The sequence below is a fragment of the Embiotoca jacksoni genome, unplaced genomic scaffold (assembly GCF_022577435.1).
Source record: "Embiotoca jacksoni isolate LCO1_2020_lvr unplaced genomic scaffold, fEmbJac1.0.p SCAF_2, whole genome shotgun sequence".
In the NCBI taxonomy this organism is placed as follows: domain Eukaryota; kingdom Metazoa; phylum Chordata; class Actinopteri; family Embiotocidae; genus Embiotoca; species Embiotoca jacksoni.
In genome coordinates this window covers 18,828,664-18,852,234 of record NW_027185340.1, presented here as the reverse complement: position 1 = coordinate 18,852,234, position 23,571 = coordinate 18,828,664, and the positions used below count along the sequence as shown (strand labels likewise).

The following is a 23,571-nucleotide window of genomic DNA, read 5'->3' as shown; positions in this document are numbered from 1 at the left end:
TTAAAAAAAAAAAAGGAAAAAAAAAGAACATGTATTGGGACGCCAATATATTGTTGTACTGGTATAAAGTAAAAAAAATACTTTATACCAGTGGTTCTCAACTGGTCTAACTTCAGGAGGACCCACATTTTCCCAAAGTCAGTAGATAATGACCCACATTTTTTGAGCCATTAAACATTATTGGACAGAAGAATAGCGCCGTAATACACATTGTGTGCGGTTCAGCCAAGTTCTCACCAAAGATAGGCGACGAGATTTTTTTTTAAACTTGAAAATACTCTCAACTCTCCAGTCTGCAACACTCGGGACAGCTGCCGGTTTACACCAAAGCAACACGACGAGACGGGTCAGCATCTCCACAACAACAAATCTCTGTACGTCTGTTTTAACGGTCGACTTTTCATGCTTTTTTTTTGTGCCTTAAGTTCTAAAAGTTCACACGTTTCAAAACGGTTTCATCTTGTCGCTAATTATTGGTCTGAACTGAGCGTTTGAAATATGAAACGACCAACAAAAGAGCAACCAGAGCTACAAACACAAAGAAATAAAAAGACCAAGCTTGTCTTGAAGCGGAGTCGTATGTGCTTTTCAAACAGCTTTAAACTGGTGAAAATCATTGAGTTCTCCTTGATGAACTGTGATCCTAACCATGTTGACGAACTGTGATCCTAACCATGTTGACGAACTGTGATCCTAACCATGTTGACGAACTGTGATCCTAACCATGTTGACGAACTGTGATCCTAACCATGTTGACGAACTGTGATCCTAACCATGTTGACGAACTGTGATCCTAACCATGTTGACGAACTGTGATCCTAACCATGTTGACGAACGCTCCGATGAGAGCCAACTACAGATGTGATGCATTACTGTCATGACAACGCTGCCGGCAAGCGTAAACTGCATCATGGAAAAAACATGTTCTTCTCAATAAAAAAATAAAAAAAACACATCAGAAATTCTTTAAAAAAAATAAAAGTTGGGACTTTTACCCCCCCCTCGGGAAAACAGAGAGGAAAAGTCAGAACAAGACGACAGATTGTGTCCCGCTTCATTAAAGTTCCTTCAGTGGAAGAATCAGGAAACCTACCGAGCCAGAGTGGTTATGTGAAAGCAGGGTGCACAGAGGAAAACCACAACATCCTGGTCCTTATCTAAGCCACGATGCTGCGTCATTCACATGCATCTTAATTTCTAAGTCAGGAAATATACCAGAAACTTTGACTGCACTGAGCTGGCTCAGAAAAACTCACCCACTTCAAAAAGGAAAACATGGACACGAGTCGCTGCCAAGTGGGAAATGTGTAATCATAATCACAGTTTGGATCGTTTACATCCATAATGAAAAGATTCAAAAGGTATTCCTGGACTTCAAAAATCACAACCGGGCTTTGTGCTACAATCAAGCTTCACGGTAATGTCACGAGATACAAGAGTGCGCCTCACTTTAACTGAACAGCTCTGCAAATAGCTGCTTCAAATGAAGATTTGACACAATTGATGATAAAAACAAGCTTTTAAAATGTGACAAATGGTCAAAGATGAAACCTGCGGTTTCCAACCTGTTTGTCTTCTGACGTCTTACAGAAAGTCAGAGCCACATGTCAGATGTCTGAGTTGTTAAAAGCTCCACCAAACGGTGATTTTTTTTTTTCTTCCCCTCTTCAGCAAAAATCAAAGAGCAGATAAAAAGTCCAACAAACAAAAATAGATTTATGCATCAGGATTTCTTTTCTTTTCTTTCCTCCGATAGTAATCATCTGCAGACACCTCACATTTACAGGCTGTTCCTGATTATAAAACAGGATATGAAGTATTTCAAACCAGCTCCAACAGTAACATGGTGCTCACACACACCGATGCTTCAGTATATATAATAATATATCAATCAAAGGGACCAAACCAGGACTTGTACTTCAATAGTAGGTCAGTAGAGTGGGAGGTCACAGCAGAAAACACTGGACGCCTCACAGACCAGTTGACACAGACTGAGGACAGTTTAAAAGTCTTTTCACATGAAGGACTTTCTTGTATTTTGGCTGATCTGAGAACAGTCTATAAGTGGGTGAACTGCTGGTTTATAAACTTGACTGTCAATTTCTGACTCCACCAACACACACACACACGCACACAACTGCTGTTTCACTTTCAAAACTGTTGCACCACGCTGCCTCTTATCTCCTCTGGAGCAGATGGATAACCGAAAAATGCCTCCATGTCGCTGTGGACAATTCAAATCCCAATTAACTCCGAGTTCACTTCACACGCAACTGTTTGAAGACTGCGTGTGAATGCAGCTTCTTGGCACAAAGCCAGCGGAGGCTGCAGCCGGTATGAGCAAGTCACACATGGTCTCATCGCTGCTGCCGCTGCCGCTAAAGGCCATCATACGTAGCTATGAATAAATTCTTACACATTAATTAAACGTGATTCGGATGAGTTTTTTTTTTTTTTCCCTCTTTTTATGGAATACATTCGTGTCTCACCGGGAGAAGATGTTGGTAGGTAGTTATTGAGCGCTTTTAAATGCGTTTTTACGAGCATCCACTCGCGCATGTCTGCGTCATGACTCACGAGCGGTGGCATCATCATCATCATCATCATCATATCACGGTCGTCAAGCAGCTCATTCCACAAGAAGGGACTTGAAACTCACTTGTCGCCGTCTGCTTCGCTGCCAACGCCGTCTTTCTTCAGCTGCTCGTCCAGCTCCACCGGAGCACCTTCGGTCTTCGCGCAGTACGAGCGGAACGGGGCGGCGAAGGGCGCGGTACGGAGCGGCGGGCGGTGCGAAGCGGCATGGAAGCGCTTCAGTTGAGACGGGAAAGCTCTGGCATCAACGGAGGCGGTGCCGAAGCAGTAGTGGCGGGTCGGAAACCAGGTCTTCTGGCTACAGCCGAGAAGGGGACGCCTCAGGGTGGTTTCAAACAACTCCTTAAGCCCTGTGGAAAACCTAAAATGTAACATCTCAATCCTGTCAAGCGATGAGAGAGAAATATATCCGGTAGCAACTGCGGAGCTCTTCACTGACGACTCCGACCACGTTGACTGTCTGAGAGGCGATGACTCACGGACTCGTGCGTTCCAAAATAAATAGAGCCGCACGTTCACGCCCCCCGCCTCTCATTGGTGGAAACATAGTGACGTCGCCGGTTAACCATATTTTATGACAATCTGAAGTTAGCTATTGGACACTTTTCCTGTCAATCAATTCTTGTTCTGTTTTTTTGACCTCTTGGCAAGGTCTTTTCCTTCTACAGTTGATAAATATTAAATACTGTACTAATCAATACTTAAATAAACGGATGTGGCCTGTTAGTGAATGTGTTTTTACAAAATGTTTAATAAATTGTCTATCTATCTATCTATCTATCTATCTATCTATCTATCTATCTATCTATCTATCTATCTATCTATCTATCTATCTATCTATCTATCTATCTATCTATCTATCTATCTATCTATCTATCTATCTATCTATCTATCTATCTATCTATCGATCTATCTGCAGCTTAATAATCACAGATAGCAGACAGCAGATAAATCTGAGAGCTCGTCAGATGATTACTGACAGAGGAAAGAAGTGAAAAATAACTCCAAATGTGACCCTGACTACACTGATTTTTGTAAGACATAAAAATCCAAAAAGGTTGGAAACCACTGGTTTAATCTTTCCCAATGTTCACATTTTTAAGGGTTTATTATATTATATTATCCACTGTGTCTAAATCTTCATCTGAAAAGTAACTAAAGCTGTCAAATGAGTAAAAAAAATAAGATATTTCCCTCTGAATTGTGTTGGAGTGGAAGTATAAAGCAGCATTCAAATGGAAATATTCAAAGTAAAAGTGTCTTAACTATGACCCTAAATAAACTACAGTACTTGAGTAAATGTACTTCGTTACTTTCCTCCTGGTATCCACTAGATTAGATATGTAAAATTATAAATAAGACTCTATGAGGTGAGAAGCAGTGTACCTGTAGCCCAGCTGTACCTCCTCTTGATTTTATATAGTAAAATAAAACAATTGTGATGCAGACTTAATCTTGTATGTTTTTACGTATTTTCCTCCTCCAGTTAGTTATCCATTTATTCCACGTAATCTATATTGGGGTTTTCCGTGCCCTGAGTATAGTCTGTCAGGAAGACCTCAGGCACCGTGCTGCGTCCTAACATCCATCATCGGCACCACAAAGCTTCTCCGGTCCAATTAGAGGTGAATGAAGCAGGGTCACGGCCGAGACTTGGCCCACTCACTTATGGTGAGAAAGGTTCGATTTGTGCGCTATCCTGACAGTCTAAACTCAGGGCATATTAGTGCTTCTTCCTATTCGGCAGCAGTTCCCTACGACGAGTTCAAACGTCACTTATTCTCGCAGAAGTTGCCACGAATGCACAGAGGCGTGATGTGGAAGTTAGTGAGTTGCACACTGTGGCTCTTTGTGTCCTCTCAACTCAGTTCATGGGCCGTCCGGGCCTCTGAAGATGAGCTGGAAGGCGAGGTGAAGACTGAAGTTGTATTTAAACCCGAGGAGTGCGATCAGAGGAGCAAGAGAGGAGATCTGATCAACGCTCATTACGATGGGTACCTCGCCAAAGATGGTTCCCAGTTCTACTGCAGGTTGGTGGCTTGAGAAGGGAAAAAAAAAAAAAAGATTTATTCCAAATGCACCCTCCCTGATTGGATGTTGTTTTTTTGTTTCTGAATTATTTCTGTTTCAGCCGCTCAGACAAAGAAGGCCACCCTCAGTGGTTTGTGCTGGGTGTCGGACAAGTCATCAAGGGCCTTGACATCGGGATGATAGACATGTGTCCTGGAGAGAAGCGAAAAATAACCGTCCCATCCTCCCTGGCGTTCGGAGAAAAAGGAAAAGGTGAATAAATGCAAGAGACTGTGGTTTCTGTTTTCTGTGTGTCCCTCAAAAGAAGCTCAAAGTTGCAGAGTGTTTTAAAGGTTTAGTAAGTTGACCCAGTCATGTTGATGCATGTATAGACTGTATATCCAGTTGTGTGTATATTGTCTATTATTGGTCCAGTGGTTGAAGAGCTGCCTTCATGCTGTCTTGTCTTCTTTTACAGCACTTTAGCTGAGAGGGCATCACATCCCTCGCAGTGTTTGCTTCTCATCTCTCCACGGCATGTGTACTGTAAGCATGCACAGGGGTTGAGAGGTCTCTACTTTTGTCTCTTCCTTGCATGCATTAAAAAAATAAAAAAAAACATAACAGTCTTTCTTTTACATTTGGTTCCTTTTTACTGCAAACCTCCTCGCTTCTTTGTGTTATTTGATGCTGGTGTTACATTTAAGGTTGCTGTGGAGGCAATAGTTTTGCTGAGTTTGCATGCTTTTGTTTCCCCTCTACCAGTTTGCTTCATAATTACCAACAATACACATATCTAAGGCTCTGCTTCTCTTTTCTACTCAGTAAAAAATCACCACTAATTGCATGTTGCTTTATTATTCAATTAGATTTTATCAATTTTATTTATACAGCGCCAAATCACAAGCCTGATGCGAACCAAACCCAAACGAAGAAAACTGATCCTGTGAGCGACGGTCGGTGCAGCCAGGCTACCAAATCACAACACAGGTTATCTTGGGGAACTTAACACAGTAAAGTCCTTACTACAGAGCTTTACAACATTATACAGAGGAAACAAACAATTCAATAATTCCCACGTAAACTAGGAGGAGTAATCTCCAACACAGGCAAGGAAAAACTCCCTTTTAATCGGAAGAAACCTTCCACAGAACCAGGCTGAGAGGTGGGCGGAGCATCGGCCTCCACTGGTTGGGGTTGATTCCTGCTGGATTAACGTGTTGAATCAGTTTCGGTCTTTTACTGAACATTTTTGCATAATTTTGCTCCTAAAACCAAATCACACTTGTGTTTTGTTCATTTCAACATAAAGTCTGAAAAATGCAGCTGAACCACCAATCAGATAAAAGAAAAATGTGTCTCCTTGAATCCAACTTCACAATTCCAGCCTATAAACTAATAGAAATGTTCAGTAATCATAAATCCTCTTTCTGGTATTATAACTGCACATGCTCTTTTAAATTCTTGACGTTCTGTTTATTTGTATCCTCTGACTGAAAAAGGTCCCGTGCCGCCCAATGCTACTGTGGTCTTTGAGGTGGAGGTCTTCGCCGTGTCCCGCGGGCCTCGCAGCATGGAGGCCTTTGGACGGATGGACGTTGATAAAGACAGAAGTCTCACAAAGGATGAGGTAACTGAACTTTAACTGTTGTAACTGTAGTTATAACAGCTAAATGTAAAAAAAAAGAATATTACTTTGTCAATCCACAACATAGTCATAATTGTATTATCAATAGCACATTTAAAAAAGAAGACAAAAGAAGTTAATGGCCTGCTTCTAATATCATTTGCAGTGATTTATTCTGCTAGTGTGGCACAACAGGGGTTTGTTATATAATGTTATTTATTCTGAAGTGTTAACAGTAATGTGTTCCTTTTGTTTTCAGGTAAAAGAATACCTGAAACTGGAGTATGAAAGAACTGGGAAGCCTCGTGATGAGCCTTTCTACGAGAAGATCATGGCCGACATATTCCGCAAGACCGACAACGACAAAGACGGACTGATCAGTGCGAAGGAGTACAATATTTATGAACACGATGAGCTCTAGTGTTGCAGGGTATTTTTGTAGTTTATTGATTATTTAGAGAGCAAAACAAAATAGGCAATGAAACGAAAGGGAATATCTGACTACAGAAGTTCTCACTGTTTCATGTGTTTAGGATTTTTTTTTTTTATTATACCCAATTCCTGTCAACACTTCACCACTTTTACTTCAGTTGGTTTCCATGCTTTTCCAAAAATACCCTTTGGAATCCCCACTTTTGTAGAAACTACTGTGGGAGTACAGTCTTCTGTGTTTTTTTTTTTTTTCTTTTCCCATATTATTCTTCAGCATCAGTTCAGTGGCACAAATACAAAGGGACATTTTTACTGATGTTTTGGAAATGTTTTAGCTTTTAGTCAATTTGTGATTGATTTTTCCTTTAAAAAACCGGAAATGATATCAAGAACTGAGACGTTTGGAGTCCTTGTCTCCCATCCTGCAAAGTAGCATCTCAATTTTAATACTAAGTATTAATGTGTGCAGGTACGGGCTACTGTGACACCTACTTTTGTGCAAATACCACTTAATTTGAGCGTTTAAAGTTTCTTTATTTTTTAAGTTTTGGTAAACATGGATTCAGTTTGCAGGTTCAATGTTGTGAAAACTGAAACTGTAACTTGACTATCTTGTGATTTGAGGTTTAGCAAGACACAAGAAGAAAGTGAATTTTCTGCCCTGTAAACTGCACTGTCACATCATTGTACAGCTCCACAGGTGACTGCAGTTTGAAAGATTTAAAATGAATCTTATCAAAATATTTCTCAGACAGGAAGTCCAATAAAAACAAGTGTGAAATAATTTAAATGTTCGAATATATCTGATTATGAAATGCACATTCAAGTTTTATGTATTTATGTGGTTAAAACCAAAATTTGTACTGCAATTGAACCAAATTTTGCATTTTGGAGCAAAGTAAACAGTGCATGTGAAAAACTACAATACAAAAAGAACAAGAGACATCATGGATTTCAGCTGAGGTGGATGTAACAGACATGTGAGCTTGTACCTGAAGACAAACATCATATTTCAGAAGATATCCTGTCCTGAAATCACCAGTCACTTCTTCTGTCAGTGTTTTTTCTTTGCTAATTCTGTAATAAATGCATTTTGTTTAGTTGGAACAACTGTTGTTCAACTATCTGTTGAAGTGCAAGTACAGTAGCTCACCACTAGAGGGTGGTAGTGCTGAGCCAATAACATAAACAAGTATGTGCCTCATAAACTGTATATAAAATGGTCTATGGACTCATGTCTTCCTGACAGTGACACTTAAGTAGATGCAGAACAACTTTTATAATAGATTTAGTATTAAATCATCTCCTCATCAAACCTTCCTGCTTTATATATTTGACTACAAACTAAGTACAGACATGGCTTCTATCTTATTTAAAACAAGAATCACTTTAAATTAAAGTGTCCTTTATTACAGGAGGCGGTAAAACTGGTTTAAATTTTGGCAGTGATGGTTCAATAACATAGAAAAGATTGGATTTACTCATGGAATCACAGTAAAAACGTGTTTCCTTCTTCAGGTATCAACAGCTGACTACTGTATGGGTTATTCCACATGAATGACCTTCAGTGTAAAACAGTTATTTCTGGCCAAGACACATGGAAATCATCAAATAAATAGTAACTGTGAAGGAATTTTCCTTCATCATTGGGTTTCTCAAGCAGCCTCTGAGTAAAGGAGAAGACACTCCTAAAAGAAAGGTTTGTTATGAATATAGAAGGAAACAGTCTCGGGTGTTTCAAGGATGAGAATCTGGAAAATGTAGAACATCATGCGGGGAAATAATAAAGGTGATGAAAGAGACGTTGTTCGGAGCGGCAAGAAGAAAGGTGGAGGGATTGCAGTCTATGTGAACGAGAGGTGGTGCAATCCTGACCATGTGTGTGTGAAGGAACGTTTCTGTAGCCTGGACATTGAACTTCTAGCCGTGGGGATGCGCCCGTATTATTTACCGAGGGAGTTCACGTCCGCCATTGTTATCACTGTGTATGTTCCTCCATCAGCTGACGTAGAGGCAGCAGTGGACACCATCTACTCCACTGTGTCCAAACTGCAGACTAAGCATCCCGGTGCATTTTTGGCAGTTACTGGAGACTTTAACCAGTCTGGATAAAGTACTGCCAACTTTGCACCAGTATGTGAACTTCCCCACACGGAACAATAAAACCCTGGACTTACTGTATGCTAATGCCATGAATGCATACAGTACTACTGCCCCCCCCCCCCCCTTGGTAGATCAGACCACAACCTGGTCCTGCTGACACCAAAGTATGTTCCCCTGGTGCAGAGGCAGCCTGTGACCACCAGGACTGTGAGGAGGTGGACACAGGAGGCTAAAGACGCCCTGCAGGACTGCTTTGAGTCCACGGACTGGGATGTGCTGTGTGGACCACATGGGGAGGACATCAACAGCAGGACGGACTGTATCACAGCATACATCAAATTCTGTGAACACACCACCATACCATCCAGGACTGGACACTGCTTCCCCAACAACAAGCCGTGGCTCACCAGTGACCTGAAAGTTCTTCTTAATAAGAAGAAAGCAGCCTTCAGGTCTGGGGACAGGGAGGAGCTCAGGAGAGTGCAGCGCCACCTGAAGGAGAAGATGAGAGAGTGCAAGGACTCCTACAGGAGGAAGCTGGAGGCCAAACTCCAGCAGAACAACGTGAGGGAGGTGCGGACCGGTATGAAGGAGATTACTGGCTTCAAGGGGAGAGAGAGACAACCAGGGGGAACCTGGAGAGGAACAACCAGGGGGAACCTGGAGAGGAACAATCAGGGGGAACCTGGAGAGGAACAATCAGGGGGCTCCCTGGAGAGGTCCAATGAGCTAAACTGTTTCTTCAACAGGTTTAGTTCACCACTCTCATCTGTCTCCTCCACACCTTACACCTCCCAAACACCTCTGCTGCCTCCCCCTCCCCCCCTGGTGAGCTGCATAGAGCCCTCAATCTCAAAGGGCTCTTCCTCCATCGACATCATGACCCCCCCCCTGTGACGACTGGCCAGGTTAGGAGACAGCTGGAGAGACTCCACCAGCGCAAGGCTGCAGGACCTGACGGCATCAGCCCCGTGGTCCTGAAGACCTGCGCCGTCCAGCTGGCTGAGGTCCTACAACACCTCTTCAACCTGAGCCTGAAGCAGGAGGAGGTCCTGGTGCTGTGGAAGATGTCCTGCCTGGTTCCTGTACCGAAGAAGACGACTCCATCCGGCCTCAACGACTACCGACCGGTTGCCCTCACATCTCATGTGATGAAGGTGCTGGAGAGGCTGGTCTTGGCCCACCTCAGGCCGCTGGTGAAATCTTCACTGGACCCGCTGCAATTTGCGTACCAGCCTCGTGTGGGAGTGGACGACGCCATCATCTACCTGCTGCAACGAGCTCAGTCTCACCTGGATGGAACCGGTGAATCTGTGAGAATCACTTTCTTTGATTTCTCCAGTGCATTCAACACCATCCAACCACTGCTACTGAGTGAGAAGCTGCGGGTGGTGGGGGTGGAGGGGGGTGGATGCGCCCACCGTCTCCTGGATCACTGACTACCTGACAGGCAGACCAGTTTGTCTGTCTGGGCAGTGTGCTGTCTGATACGGTGGTATTGGAGCTCCTCAGGGAACTGTTCTGTCTCCCTTTCTGTTCACCTTATACACAACTGACTTCCAGTACAACTCGGAGTCCTGCCATCTGCAGAAGTTCTCTGATGACTCTGCAGTGGTAGGATGTATAAGGGATGGACGGGAGGATGAGTACAGGGCAGTAGTGGAGGACTTTGTGGAGTGGGCGGGAAGAAATCACCTGCTCCTGAACGTGGCCAAGACCAGAGAGATGGTGGTCGACTTCAGGAGGAAGACGACGGCTCCACAACCGCTGAGAGTTCTGGGAGAGGAGGTGGACATGGTTGAGGAGTACAAGTACCTGGGTGTCTCCATGACAACAGACTGAACTGGAAGACCAACATCAACGCTGTCTACAAGAAGGGGATGAGTCGACTCTTTTTCTTGAGGAAACTTCGATCCTTCAATGTGTGCAGCGAGATGTTGGAGATGTTCTACCATCTGTTGTGGCCAGTGAACTGTACTTCGCTGTGGTCTGCTGGGGGAGCAGCATTGGAGCCGGAGACACCAACAGACTTAACAAACTGGTTAAGAAGGCCGGCTCCATCATCGGCTACAATCTGGATAGCCTGGAAAAGGTGGTGGAGAGGAGGACGCTGAGGAAACTATTATCCATATTGGATAATCCTGACCACCCTCTCCACCACCTGCTGCAGGGACAGAGGAGCACTTTCTCCAAAAGACTCCTCCAGCTCCGCTGTCACAAGGACAGATACAGGAGATCATTCCTGATACAGGAGATCATTCCTGATACAGGAGATCGTTCCTGATACAGGAGATCATTCCTGCCGACCGCAATTAGACTGTACAATAACTCACCTCTGGCAAAATCCATCACATAACAATAACACTGTTGACTGTGTTTCTTGGTTGTTTGTATATAATATATATAGATATATACTGTACTGTATATACTGTGCATTTTATATTTTATATTTAATATTTTTTACTGCTATTTTATTGCTTTTCTATTATTCTATTATTATCTTATTGCTTCTGTATGCTGCTGTAGCGAAAAATTTTCCCCTCGGGGATTGATAAAGTAAATACCTAACCTAACCTAACCGAAGACACACACACGTTTTTTAAGACATCAGATGGTTTTCTGAGGCTTCTTTTCACAACACTAAACATTCACCTCATGAGTTGTAAAGGTGTGAAACCCCTTCGTAGAACTGCTGACAGCTTTAATTTCTGATCACAAGCACATTGTTTGGTCGGCTACATTTCAATAACCTGAAATCGTTCATTGTCGTAAAAGGAATAAATTCAATTGAGATGTCTGAAAAAAAGATTTATTAATAAATAGCTGCATAATTTGCTGTTTACATTTTGCACATACACAGTATACTGCATATACATTGTCTGAATTGGGAAAATCTAGCAGTCAGTCAGTCAGTTGGGGATCTTCATCCTGACTGAAGGCAACCTGATCGCTGCTGCCTTCACCTCGGCTGTGATGTCAACACCTAGCGGTGCCCTGCAACGCAACATCTCTGTGAGCCGGTGATGACTTACAGATGAAAAAAAAGGAGAAGAATATTTCTGTTTTGAGCCTCTGCAGACTCTTAACTGAAATGTTGACTTACTTTGGCTCATAGCAGACGTCCACACTCGGAGGGAGGATCCCTTTCCCTTCTCTCAGACGCTCAACGCCGTTCCTGTTTAAATAAAAAAGTTTGCCTCAGGTGAGCCGAATGAAATCAGATTATTCACCGTTGAAGCTCAGATGATCCTGACAGCACCGTACCATGCGATCATCACTCCGTTGTCGGTGCAGAATTTGGCGGGAGGACAGAGCAGGCGCAGTCCCGTCGCCTCGGTGATGATCGCCAAAGCCTTGCGGATGTACTGATTGCTTGCAACTCCTCCGGACAACACCTTAAAAAGACCCGACAGGAAACCTTTAAATCTGAACATGTGTCATTCATGTTCATATTTAAATAATAAGACGGGTGTATTTTATGTTGTTCTTACTGTCTCAGTTCATGAGATGACTAAAAGCAGCAATGTGTTAGTTCGACTGTCAGTACTTCCCTGAAAAAAGCTGACAGCTGCAGTTTTTTTTGCAAATCTTACACGAACACGAAAATGATATGCTGTGTTCCAGATGACATACTTCCCTTAGTACACTAACAAATAGTGCTCTTACATGTCGGGACTCTTAATTGTGTCTTGCACTGGAAATCACCTCAACATATGAACACATCACCCGCCAAAATAACTGCAGCTTTAATTATTTTACCCAGAAATCAACGTGTTTTCGTTTCCTCTGTTTAACACACTATGAACACACTGACGTTGTGTTCAGGAACAGCTGCCGCTTCCTCAGAAGCCTTAATTTGAAAATTCTTTTACGTCTGTGGCCCCGCCCCTTCCTCTACGGAGCCAAGTTTTGCGTCAAGTGTCCACACTTCTTTTTTGGACCGTTTTGAGTGCATCATCCTGGTACTTGTAGGACACTGCGTGTTTTTGTACTTGACAGTGTGGACGCACTTATGAACTCAAAATAGTGAGTGTTTGTGCACAAATACACCATTTGGAAAACAGCAATAGAATATTGATCTACTGTATATTTGGTTTACATGTGTAGTTTAGGCTTTCATCGACAGTCATTAAAGTAGAAGCAAGCTGGAGTCATTTTTGTTGTCACGTATCTCTCGAGGATCAACACAAGAACTGAAGCAATCGGATTTGTTTTATTCGTTCACTCACCAACGTGGGGCTGCCGGACGTCAGCAGGCCGTTCGCCTTACAGAACAAGATGGCACGATGGGTTCGCTTTGCAAGGTGAGAGGCGACAGTGTGCTGTGTGGCGGCGGCAATGTCATTCACACATGTCAGCAGCGTGCCCTGTTCTACACCTACAGAGGGAGGTTTACAGGAGGAACTCCTTTACACGGGACAAAAGGTTACGGCTGTCAATCAGGAATCTTTTGTGCACTTTCATACCTTCTTCAGCCTCTTTTTTCACTATTGTCATCGTAATGTGGTTCCGCAGTCCAGCAAAAGAGAAGCAGCAGTCAGGCGTTTGTCCCATAGGCGTCCTGAAACGGAACCTCATTCTGTCTCCGTCCTTTGCCAGAAGCTCGATGGCCTGTCCTCCACTCAGTGTGGAGCACTGCGGGTGTTTTATGAGGGACAAACGTCTGGCCACCTGTCAATCCACACGACACACCGTTTGATTTTTACATCAGAAGCTCCAACATAAGTCAAATGTTTAGTCTAAGATCTCACTTTATCCAGTGTGTCTCCCGGAGCTTCATCCAGCGCGTGACCCAACAGCAGAAAGTCATCGACCCCCCGAGCCACGGCGAGGAGTGAGTGGCCACCGGAGACGAGCAGGACCAGGAAGGGGAAGGCGACGGGCTGGAGCATCCTGACAGTCAGTGCGTGGGCCTCCATGTGGTGGATGGGGATGAACGGCTTGTCGTGCCGCCTCACAAACCGCTGACTGAACTCGAGACCGACGCCCAAGCTGAGGGCCAAGCCTGGCTTCACCGTGGTGGCCACAGCTGAGAGCTGGCTGGGGGTCACGCCGCTCCTCTCCAGGGCCTCTTGCACCACTCGCTCTATGTTCTCTCTGTGGAGCCGTTGAGCCACTGGGGGGATGATGCCACCGGTCCTGCAGCATCCAAGAAGGAGTCAAGACAAAGCTTTAAACAGAATCATAATGTGAATCCAGCTCTGACACCCACCTCAGATGTATTTCTTTCTGTGAATGCAGAGACTCTCCCAGGATTGCACCCGTCTCGGCCAACACGGCAGCTCCAGTGTCATCGCAGCTTGTCTCAATGCCCAGAACCAGACGGGAGCAGGAGGCTTTTCCAAATGAACAGAGTGCGTGTCTGCACTGCAGCAGCCTCAGCAGGATGTTTGCTTTTGGATGGAACATGGTCACAAACCTTATGTTCCACCTGTGAGTTAAAAAAAAGTCTAATAATTCAGGGTGACCTTACCTCAGGTCCCACCTAATGTTAAACTAACATGGTAGTAATAAAAGGCTTTAGACGAACGAACTTATGTCAGAAAACATTAAAAGCACCTTGTGTTGCACGTGAATTCATAGATTTACGTACTTTTCATTCGTGCTCAAACGCCGTCTGACTGCGTCACATGTAAATAATTCCGTCCGCCACTAAATTAATGACTTTACATATAGCTAGTTTACAGACGCTGACAAAAAGGTGTGCCAACAACTTAATATTATACCTTTCAAAAATAAAAATTTTTAAAAGGACAAATAATTTGAAAAGTTGTTTGGAAAATATACCATAGGCCCAATAAATCGACGCTTTCTTCTACGGACATTTTAGTCAGTTGCACAAGCCAAGCCTACGAGCATGGACTCGAACCACTGAGCTTTTTGACGAAACGGTATATTCATGAAAGTGTCGATGTCGAAAGAGGTAAATTTAACTTATGTGTCTGTTCGTAGTTCAAAATGACATATTCGTAACGTTTCTATGGGTAATGCTGTTGTGCCGTTGGCGTTACGTAGGAACCTATTTTCACTTCAGCCTTTTTCCGTGTAGTGAGCTGTGCTGCCTTCACTGGTACCCGGAAAATCGTACTTCTCATAATAACGCACAATAACTTTGGGAGAAAACAGTGTTTTGTTGCTCAAATTTGTAGATTTGCTTCGACATTTGCTAAAACCGCTGGTGGTGTGCATAAAGGCAACACGTTGAAATTAAAAACGGTGGATTAAATCTTGGTTCTGATAATATTTCGGACTAAAACTAATTCATTTGGATTGGAGAAAAAAAAAAAAAAAAAAAAAAACGTTTTTCCACCTCGAAGCTCTAATGTACAACAACCTTAAACGCACCATGACGTTCATTTGCACGTTAACAGTTTTTTTTTTTTTTTTTTTTTTTTTTTTTTTTTACTTCTGTCGTTTTATCTGCAGAGGAACAAACCAGAAGCCGTCTGATAACGTGCCAGTGAACTTGTAACAGATCGTATGAGCTGATTGAAGTCTTGTCTGCACTATTTTTTGTTGATTTGTGGGCACAGAGAGTGTAGAAAGGTTTGGAGGAAGTCAAGAGTTGCTAATGCATGGCAGGAGGACTGCAGGGAGAAGTTAGGGAATATTACAGTTCAAGTTATTTCAATAACCTGCATGTTTAAATACATAAATTAGTCTGACTTCTGCTTGGTACTCCCTGCAGTTGGCCACCAGCAGGGAGCTTATTGTTTTACTTGAGTTTTAATAAGCATTTCATGTTAACTTTTCTGAAGGAGGCATGGAACACCCAACTTGTATTTTGGAGGATTTGAAGCAGTTTGTCGTAAGCGACGCGCCACCGACAGTGTATTACATCCCAGATTTTATATCGGAAAACGAGGAGTCCTACCTGCTGCAGCAGGTCTTCAAGTCCCCGAAGACTAAATGGACCCAGCTGTCGGGCAGAAAGCTGCAGAACTGGGGAGGCTCTCCGCATCCCAAAGGCATGCTGGCCGAGAGGATCCCCGACTGGCTCCAGACGTATTGTGAGAAAATCTCCTCTCTGGGGGCCTTCAGCGGGAAAGCGGCCAATCATGTGTTGGTGAACGAGTACAAACCGGGAGAGGGGATTATGCCCCATGAAGACGGGCCGCTGTACCACCCCGCCGTCACCACCGTCAGCCTGGGCTCCCACACCCTGCTCGACTTCTACACGCCTGTCAGCGGCCGGGAGGCCGAGGCGCCGCAGACAGAGGAGAACCGGTACCTGTTGTCCCTGCTGGTGAAACCGCGCAGCCTCCTGATCCTGCAGGACGACATGTACCAGCGCCTCCTCCACGGCATCCAGGGGTGCGCCCAGGACACGCTGACGGACAAGGTGGCGAACCTGTCTGCGGCCGGGCCCCGGCCGGGGGACACGCTGGCCCGGGGCACCAGAGTCTCGCTCACCATACGACACGTGCCCAAAGTTATAAAGACGAGGCTCATGCTGGGGAGGAAATGAAGAAAGACTTGAAGTGATAGTTTTGTTATATATGAACGGGAGTCTCCTGCAAACACCGACTCTCCTGGTGAAGTCTGTGTTTCCCGAGTCCACCACACCTGTGGAGCCGTCACGGCTTTTCTAGATATTATCAAAGGCAGTTTTAAAACTGGAATATGATTTATGTCGGTTTTCTGACACCTCTTATGGCTATGCATACATAGAATACATATGGCATTATAACGTGTACATATGCATTGTTTATTTTACTAAAACACAAACCTATTAGTCCATGAGCATGGCTGATAAAAATCTGATGTCAGCATTGCATAAACTTAAAAAAAATATATATATATTATCTTATTGCTTCTGTAGCGAAAAAAAAATTCCCCTCGGGGATTAATAAAGTAACTACCTAACCTACCTAAATATACTGGTTAGAAAGCTTATGTCTGCTGATAAGTAAAAAGTAACTGCAAAGTAATCTTGTCATGCGTAGTTTGTCCACCAGGGAGCGCTGAAGTTACATTTTAACATTGTAAAATAAAATGCAAGATGCATATTGTAATGACTTCTGCTAGATTGGATCAGTGGCAGATATGCTCTTCCTGTGATTGGTGGTTACATTGTGTGCATGTGTGGTGGTGGTGGTGGTGGTGGGGGGGGGGGGGTTCAAGTAGAGGGTGAGGGACCAGTTGATTGACCGCGAAACAACCAATCTCAGCAGTGTAGAGTTCAGTGCACGTGTCCCTCCAGCTGATCTAATCTAGCACCAACCTGTTTTAAATCACAATTTAAAGGTCCGCTCCAATGATTGTTCATGAAGTTCAGTTTACATGTCATGAGTGCTGCTCAGCCTGCAGAAAGAGGCGTGCGTTTGGTGAAAGAACTTTGTCAAGTCATAATGGACTACCGAGAGCCTCGAGTTGCATTATGGGAAATAAAGATATCCTGTTTTTGGAGTTTGACTGGCAATTAAAAGTCAAAATATCTCTGCTGCATCAGTGTGGACCGTTCTTCTTCTTCTTTGTGTGTTTAACTCTGTCATGTCAAGTAAAAACCTTTGATGGCTACATGTCAAAACTGTTTATGGTTGAATAATCTACCACCAGAAACTAGTTATTAATTAATTAAAAGTTTAACTGGCTTGTTCAAATTTTGATGGAAGTCAAGGAGATACATTAATGTGTTTTGGCTGCAAATTATTATTCAAACCGGTTTTCATTTCTGTCCAACACGACTTGAAGGTTTTTCTCATGTGCTCTGTCCTACAAAATGTGCTGACAGGAGGACAGCCGAACAATGGAGCCACAGATGAAACGCTGGAAGGGGTCAGTGTGTGACGCCGACTCCTGGGTTGCTTACCCGGTACTGTCCGACGAGCAGTCACAAGACGTGGAGCTGGTGGAGGCCTTCGCCGCGCCCATCGTCGACAAGAAAGAGACGTCCCGACTTGTCCGGGAGCTGAACGGCCTCTTCCCGTTGAGCGGCCTCCCGCACGTCAAGAGGGTTCGGGCGTGTAAGGCGAAGGGCAGCCCTCACCCTCTGGAAGTCCTGCTGTGCCTCGTCCACGACGCTCCGGACGTGAAGGTAGTGAGCGCCGACTCTCTGCTGCCCTCGGACAGAGTCAAACCGGACGGATTAGGCGAGCCGTTTGTCGTCAAGGTTCCCGCGCGTCCCCCGCTGACCCGACCCCAGTTTGAGCTGGCGAGCCAACACTGGCCGACGTCCTTTCACGAGGACAAACGGGTGACGGTCGCCCTGCGAGGAGAGCTCTTCGGCCCCCATCAGAAGGCCGCGATGCACGCGCACATGATGTCCGCGTTGGCTGCCGCCAAAGCTGGGAAGGAGTTGGGGATGGAGGCAGTCGGGGCCGTAGCGGTCGACCCGGTGACGGACAGGGTCGTCGCGGTGGGCCACGACTGCAGAGGTGACCACCCCCTACATCACGCGGTCATGGTGTGCATCGACCTGGTGGCTCAGAGCCAGGGCGGCGGATGCTATCGTTTTGACGGTTACCCTGCTTGCCGATTTACCTCCACAAACAAAAAAGATTCGCTTCAGGACACACGGGCCGGCTCTCAGCCGTACATATGCACCGGCTACGACCTTTACGTGACCAGAGAACCTTGCGTTATGTGTGCCATGGCGCTGGTGCACTCCCGGATCGGTCGGGTTTTCTACGGGACCGCCTCTGCTGATGGGGCCTTCGGGACCAAGTTCAAAATCCACTCTCAGAAAGACCTGAACCATCGCTTCGAGGTGTACAAAGGAGTTTTGGGCAAGCAGTGTGAGGATCTTTAGGGTTCGGATGACCGTATCAAAGAGGACCGTTACGAGGGCGGTAGAGAATAAATGCAAGTGTCTGGTTCATCGTTGGAACCTTTACTAGGAACCTTTCAGGGAGTGTGAACTCAATAATTTACTGAAGCATTTGTTTTACAGTTTTTCGTGGTGATTCTATTTTTATGAGTGTTGTTCCGGGCGAGATGTTCTGAGTAACATTCACGTTTCAAGAGAGGCAGAACGTCCGAGACCGAAGAAGGCGCTTCAGCTCAGGAGACACCAGGTGGGTTTATTTTGACATCGGCCGAGTTGTGCAGCGTGAATTCGTCCCCCAGAGTCAGACTGTCAACACCGAGTTCTACTTGGACCTTCTGACGGCGTCGCAGCAGCTGCTGTCTTTGTTTTTACAGCTCCCGCTTTGTGTGAAGTTAAAACATTCACAGATGTTGGAACCGACTTTATAACAAATCAAGAGCGTTCTTTTGTCACATTATTCTCCAGTGGATGTTAAGTTCACACAAAGAATTACAACTCAGCTTGTGGAATAAAATCAGAGATGCTGATACTTTATTTGACCGCTGAATTGCATTGACTGGATCCTGCTTTGTGTCATCTCTTATAGAATTTCTCTTTTATACTGAATGCGTTTGTTTTTTTATCAGTTGGCATGGCGTGATTATTTTAATTTGGTTATGCTGAACATGACAAAACATTTTCAGATAAATTTCGATGATTGCTTCACAAGCTAGCTCTCGTTATTGTAAAATTGTTTACTCCACTTTGCATGATGGGTGTTAACACATTTCCTGATGACCTCTGATTTGTCAATGTTACTTCAGGTCAAAAGTTTAATATCAGCCTAAACCGAGTAATCTTTTGTACCTTAAATGTACAGAAATATGTATCTAAAACATACATTTTAAAACAACAATATGCTTCATACATGTTGATAAAATCATCTGTTTTTACAACTGCTTGACTTTTCCTTTGTGGAAAAGTGGCCTGAAAAGTCGACTCCCAATCCAGGTATTTCATACAACGCACGACCATGAGATGCAGCAGCGTGGAGGGCACAAACATATTTTTTAATAAGATTAAGAACAAGAAATATGGAGTACTATGAGCTATGGCCAAACAAAGCAGGACTAGCTGCCTCAATTATAGCAAAAGTTGTCATCTAAAGAGAGCAGGTACACGAGTGTAAGTTTATCACAAAGACTGTAGACCTCCCTCCATAAACACTTCACCTGACAACAATCATTTGTCTCACTTCTACATACAGAACTTTTTTTTCTTAACCACGCAGGACACAACATTCACAAAAACAAAAAGTGTACACTGGAAAAAAAAAACACCTGCTCCGTTCTGATTTGAGTTATGAGCAATGATTCAGATATCAAGGAAATCATGCAAATAAAGAGAATGATTCTAGTCTTCACTCAGCATGAATTTGTTTGACACCCATTACAAAATGAGAGTGTACCAATAAACAGTGAGCCACAGGCTCCTACCTTACAAAGTAAACATCTTTGAAAAATACATTTGGGACCTCTGTGGCTAGAAACAGACTCATATTCACACTTTGTGTCACCGTGTGAATTGAGGGCAAAGAAAGAAAAAAACAAACAAACAAAACAAACAAAACTCAACCAAAAGCCTCACTGATGCCTGGGCCAGCCCGGGTCTATGTAGGCCAAAAATACATCATTAAATATTCACATAAGTTAGTAATGCATATGGCATCCTGTCATCTACGCACGTCTGTCTTTTTCTTTTAAAACCTGATATTTTCTAGACGACAACAGTGGCCTTTTACACAAACTGTATGACTTAGTACACACGTCGGCGGTGTACGGACTGCACAGGAATTAGCTTCTGTTGCCGAGAGGCACAGCATGTACAATAATTTAATACTTGTTGATGCCGAAAATTCTCACCCCGTGTAGTTGTGGCAGTTTGGGGATCAGGACGCTCAGAAGGGAGGCAGTGTTGATGACAAAGTGTGTCGTGTCGTATTTTGTGTAGAAACTTGCCAGGAAGTATCTACGGGGAAAAAAACAAAACAAAAAAAAAAACATGAAATATCAACCAAGATATCCGTTGGATACAAGAAACAGGCCTTCAGACAAAGTATGTTGAACATCAGCAGAGACAGGAAGCATTTCAGTTTCCATAACATTTAATTCTGTGGCGATAATCAAAGTTTTCAAAGCAAAAAGATTAAATTCTTGTTCTGGTAGTCGATGTGAGAGACCTAGAATTTGTTCATTGTTATTTTCTTGTGTCAATTCCTAAAATATACATCAACGTGAAGGCATGATCGTAGGATTTAAGACATACAGAATGATTGGGGAAATGGTGAAGAACTTTCTCGACGAGGTGAACTGCACGCCGTAGTCAAGCTGTTCCCAGTGAGTAAGAAGTCTGGCTTTGCCTTGGTCAGGGGTCTCAAACGGTGTGCCCTTCACTGCGTGCATAAAGACATACATTCCCTGCAGAGACAAAAACACGCAAAGAACAAGGCTGTAACAATAGACTGATTAAATGGTGTTTTCCCCGTTAAAACATCACAAAATGGATGTAAAAATACATTTGATTTTCGTGTCCAATTGTACAATAAGAGCTTCGAATAACGTTAACGTAGAAACAGCAGCGATCAGAGATAAGTGTCTGAACACCATCTGGATCGCGCAAACACAGGATGTGAAGCCTCTTGAGCGTTGCGCCAAAGCCTTGTGTTTCAATTTCCTCTCGTCTGACAAACTACAGATTAAAAACCGCCAACTTTGTGTAGCTGCATGAGTTTCGGTGTCTGTTCCAACAACCGGGACAAAGTAGCTCCAGCCTGCTGCTGGTGGTGCTTAAGACCGTGAAAGTGCACATTCAAGGGCCAAAAAAAGAAAACTTGGATAGGATCACGTCCCTTGATTGCAAACTAAGAGAGCTATCTTTGGAATGACACACATTTCTAAATACAAGTCTCGACGTGAAAACACTGGAATTCAGCTTTAGATGGAAAACCTGCATTACAGAGGAAAAAGTAATAAAAACTAAAACGCTGACGTACTGCCGAGGGATAATCAGCACACTGCTGTTGTATTGTGGTGGAAAACAATAGGCTATAGTTGACCTTAGCCGTTACTCTTAATAGCCTTTACAATCCTTGTAAACCTCCGCAAGCTTGCACTATTTGATGAGGTCACACACACACACCGACTTTGTTTCTTGATTTGAGGCCAGTCATCTAACGGTGAAAGGTCAGTTTGGTCTGCAGACATTATGTTTCGTGGGGAAAATGACCATATTAGGTGTAGCATCGGGCTGTCACCAGGACTGCCTCCCCAAAATAGAGCATATCTTAACAAGCCCACACAAGCAGAGGCGAGATACCCGAACAGCGGGCCGTTATCTGAACAGCGCATGCAATCCTCAGCTGGCGTCAAACTTTGCGGTATTCGACACGTACTCTGAAACACCCTGAGATCCAAATGCTTGATTGTTTTGGTGTCGTCTGGGAGAGCAGCGCTGACAGTGGGAGAGTTTAACTTACAAAGTTGTGTATGACATTCGTCAGAGTCCACACCACCGGCACGCTGAAGAAGGGGATGCTCAAGAGCACGATGTGAAGTATCCCGACACCGAGCGCGTAGGTCAGCCAGATCCCTCGACTGTTCATCACCCGAGTGTTTGGGTTCACCTCACTGTGTGCCACGCCCACATTCATTCTGGTCTGTGGACAGAAACAAATATTCACATTTACGGCTTTAAGCGTTACTCTATTGATGTTCATTCAATTGAATCGAATGCGTCTAAAAGTCAGACTTTTATTTATAAATCATTTGTGGCCTTGCAAGTATTGCAAGAGTTTAAAATATCAGATCAATGACCGGTAATATCTATTGATCTGCCCAATGACAAGAGTGCAATATTTAGAATTTACTATACATGTTATGGATTTTCTTTAAGAATCAAACTGTACTATCAAAGTGTGACTACGGCACTTTTCCCTTTCTGTAAGTCCAAATGTGAAAACACGTTGTGTAATCATGTTGATCTTTGACCTCTGGCACACTTTCAGATGCCAGACCGGATTAAAGAAAAAAAACAAATAAGAGTTTATCTTCTACTCTTTTAAAGCACTTAAATACCACCGGAGAGTGCCCCGTGCATGCAAATTTAATATTTGATTAGTCAAATTATCATGGCATTAGTTGATATTTTTCAGTTCTCCCAATTGTTATCGAGTCGAGGATAGACTTTATAGATTACGAGATGACCCTTAATCTAGACTTCAGTCTAAAAGCAGCTCAGCCTTTCCATCAGGCCAAGTGACTGTAAAACATGCTCAGTCTTGTCAGTTTGATATGAACCTGCTTCAGTTCTAATACTGCTGCTCTTATCAGTCCAGACAGATATAAGAGGAGTTAATTAATAAATGAGGTAACAGACGCATTACATCATATGTTTTACTTGTAGCATGACAAGCAGAAAAAGCCCCTCAGAGCATCAAGACTAAAGTTACAAACAAACAATGCACGCTTTGGTGCTGAAGCAACACTCTGGCTTTGTCTATTTGCTGGATAATAGTCGTGGCTACAGTAAACTGCATGGCAGTTCAAATAACTAAATAAACAGTTAAAATAAAACCAGACTGACACACTTTTTATTTATCTATTCTCTAACGTTTAACGTCTTCCATCGTTTGAAAAATATGTCAACATTAGACGTCCTTTTAATATGTTTTCGTTTCCAGCACATAGCCCGGCCCATTTGACCACTGTTCACAACCCAAGTTTGTCACGTCACAGCGTAAACACGGTTTGCAAAGTACGCTACGTGCTTAGAAGTGTGAAATAAAACACCCAGAAATTGGGTTTTGTAGACTTACAGGTAGTAGCGAGCAGTGGAAGTATTTATAAAAGCAAACTGCTACGGAGAGAAATGGTTTATCCTCCTGTTGTTGTGTTCAGCTCCCAAGCGCAGACTGACTCGAGCGGAAGTGGACGGAAGGATTTTGTGTGGGCACAATTATTGCCCTGAATTTGCCTTCTCAGGATGTGTTGCGCTCCTA

The 23,571-nt window shown here is 43.8% G+C and overlaps 6 protein-coding genes across 7 annotated transcripts in view; 3 read left to right on the top strand and 3 right to left on the bottom strand.

Moving 5' to 3' along the window:
• Positions 1-3,075, bottom strand: part of glsb (glutaminase b) — a 36,718-nt gene extending 33,643 nt beyond the window's left edge. Inside the window, exon 1 of one of the 2 annotated variants that reach the window (XM_069154907.1) lies at positions 2,660-3,075. In XM_069154907.1, coding sequence (XP_069011008.1) covers positions 2,660-2,970 — 311 coding nt within the window. In that variant the 5' untranslated portion in view covers positions 2,971-3,075. The remainder of the gene's footprint in view (positions 1-2,659) is intronic. The other variant, XM_069154906.1, reaches the window with a different exon arrangement.
• A 1,319-nt stretch (positions 3,076-4,394) lies between these two features.
• fkbp7 (FKBP prolyl isomerase 7) lies at positions 4,395-7,881 on the top strand. The gene is made up of 4 exons (XM_069154900.1): positions 4,395-4,625; positions 4,727-4,878; positions 6,108-6,235; positions 6,492-7,881. The coding sequence occupies exons 1-4, from the start codon at positions 4,396-4,398 to the stop codon at positions 6,651-6,653; spliced, it is 672 nt and encodes a 223-aa protein (XP_069011001.1). The 5' UTR covers position 4,395; the 3' UTR covers positions 6,654-7,881.
• A 3,679-nt stretch (positions 7,882-11,560) lies between these two features.
• Positions 11,561-14,530, bottom strand: osgepl1 (O-sialoglycoprotein endopeptidase-like 1). Its single transcript, XM_069154895.1, has 8 exons — positions 14,361-14,530; positions 13,980-14,198; positions 13,519-13,906; positions 13,234-13,438; positions 12,997-13,145; positions 12,032-12,162; positions 11,871-11,942; positions 11,561-11,761 (listed from the first exon to the last, which is right to left on the bottom strand). The coding sequence occupies exons 2-8, from the start codon at positions 14,174-14,176 to the stop codon at positions 11,677-11,679; spliced, it is 1,227 nt and encodes a 408-aa protein (XP_069010996.1). The 5' UTR covers positions 14,177-14,198; positions 14,361-14,530; the 3' UTR covers positions 11,561-11,676.
• An 82-nt stretch (positions 14,531-14,612) lies between these two features.
• On the top strand, positions 14,613-16,870 carry alkbh6 (alkB homolog 6). Its single transcript, XM_069154897.1, has 2 exons — positions 14,613-14,690; positions 15,526-16,870. The coding sequence occupies exon 2, from the start codon at positions 15,531-15,533 to the stop codon at positions 16,233-16,235; it is 705 nt and encodes a 234-aa protein (XP_069010998.1). The 5' UTR covers positions 14,613-14,690; positions 15,526-15,530; the 3' UTR covers positions 16,236-16,870.
• Positions 14,621-18,950, top strand: adat3 (adenosine deaminase tRNA specific 3). Its single transcript, XM_069154896.1, has 2 exons — positions 14,621-14,690; positions 17,502-18,950. Exons 1-2 carry the CDS (start codon positions 14,667-14,669, stop codon positions 18,516-18,518), a joined length of 1,041 nt encoding a protein of 346 aa, XP_069010997.1. The 5' UTR covers positions 14,621-14,666; the 3' UTR covers positions 18,519-18,950.
• Positions 18,951-19,037: 87 nt separating this feature from the next.
• ormdl1 (ORMDL sphingolipid biosynthesis regulator 1) lies at positions 19,038-23,499 on the bottom strand. The gene is made up of 4 exons (XM_069154898.1): positions 23,389-23,499; positions 22,051-22,230; positions 20,841-20,992; positions 19,038-20,543 (listed from the first exon to the last, which is right to left on the bottom strand). Exons 2-4 carry the CDS (start codon positions 22,222-22,224, stop codon positions 20,408-20,410), a joined length of 462 nt encoding a protein of 153 aa, XP_069010999.1. The 5' UTR covers positions 22,225-22,230; positions 23,389-23,499; the 3' UTR covers positions 19,038-20,407.
• Between the last annotated feature and the right edge of the window lie 72 nt (positions 23,500-23,571).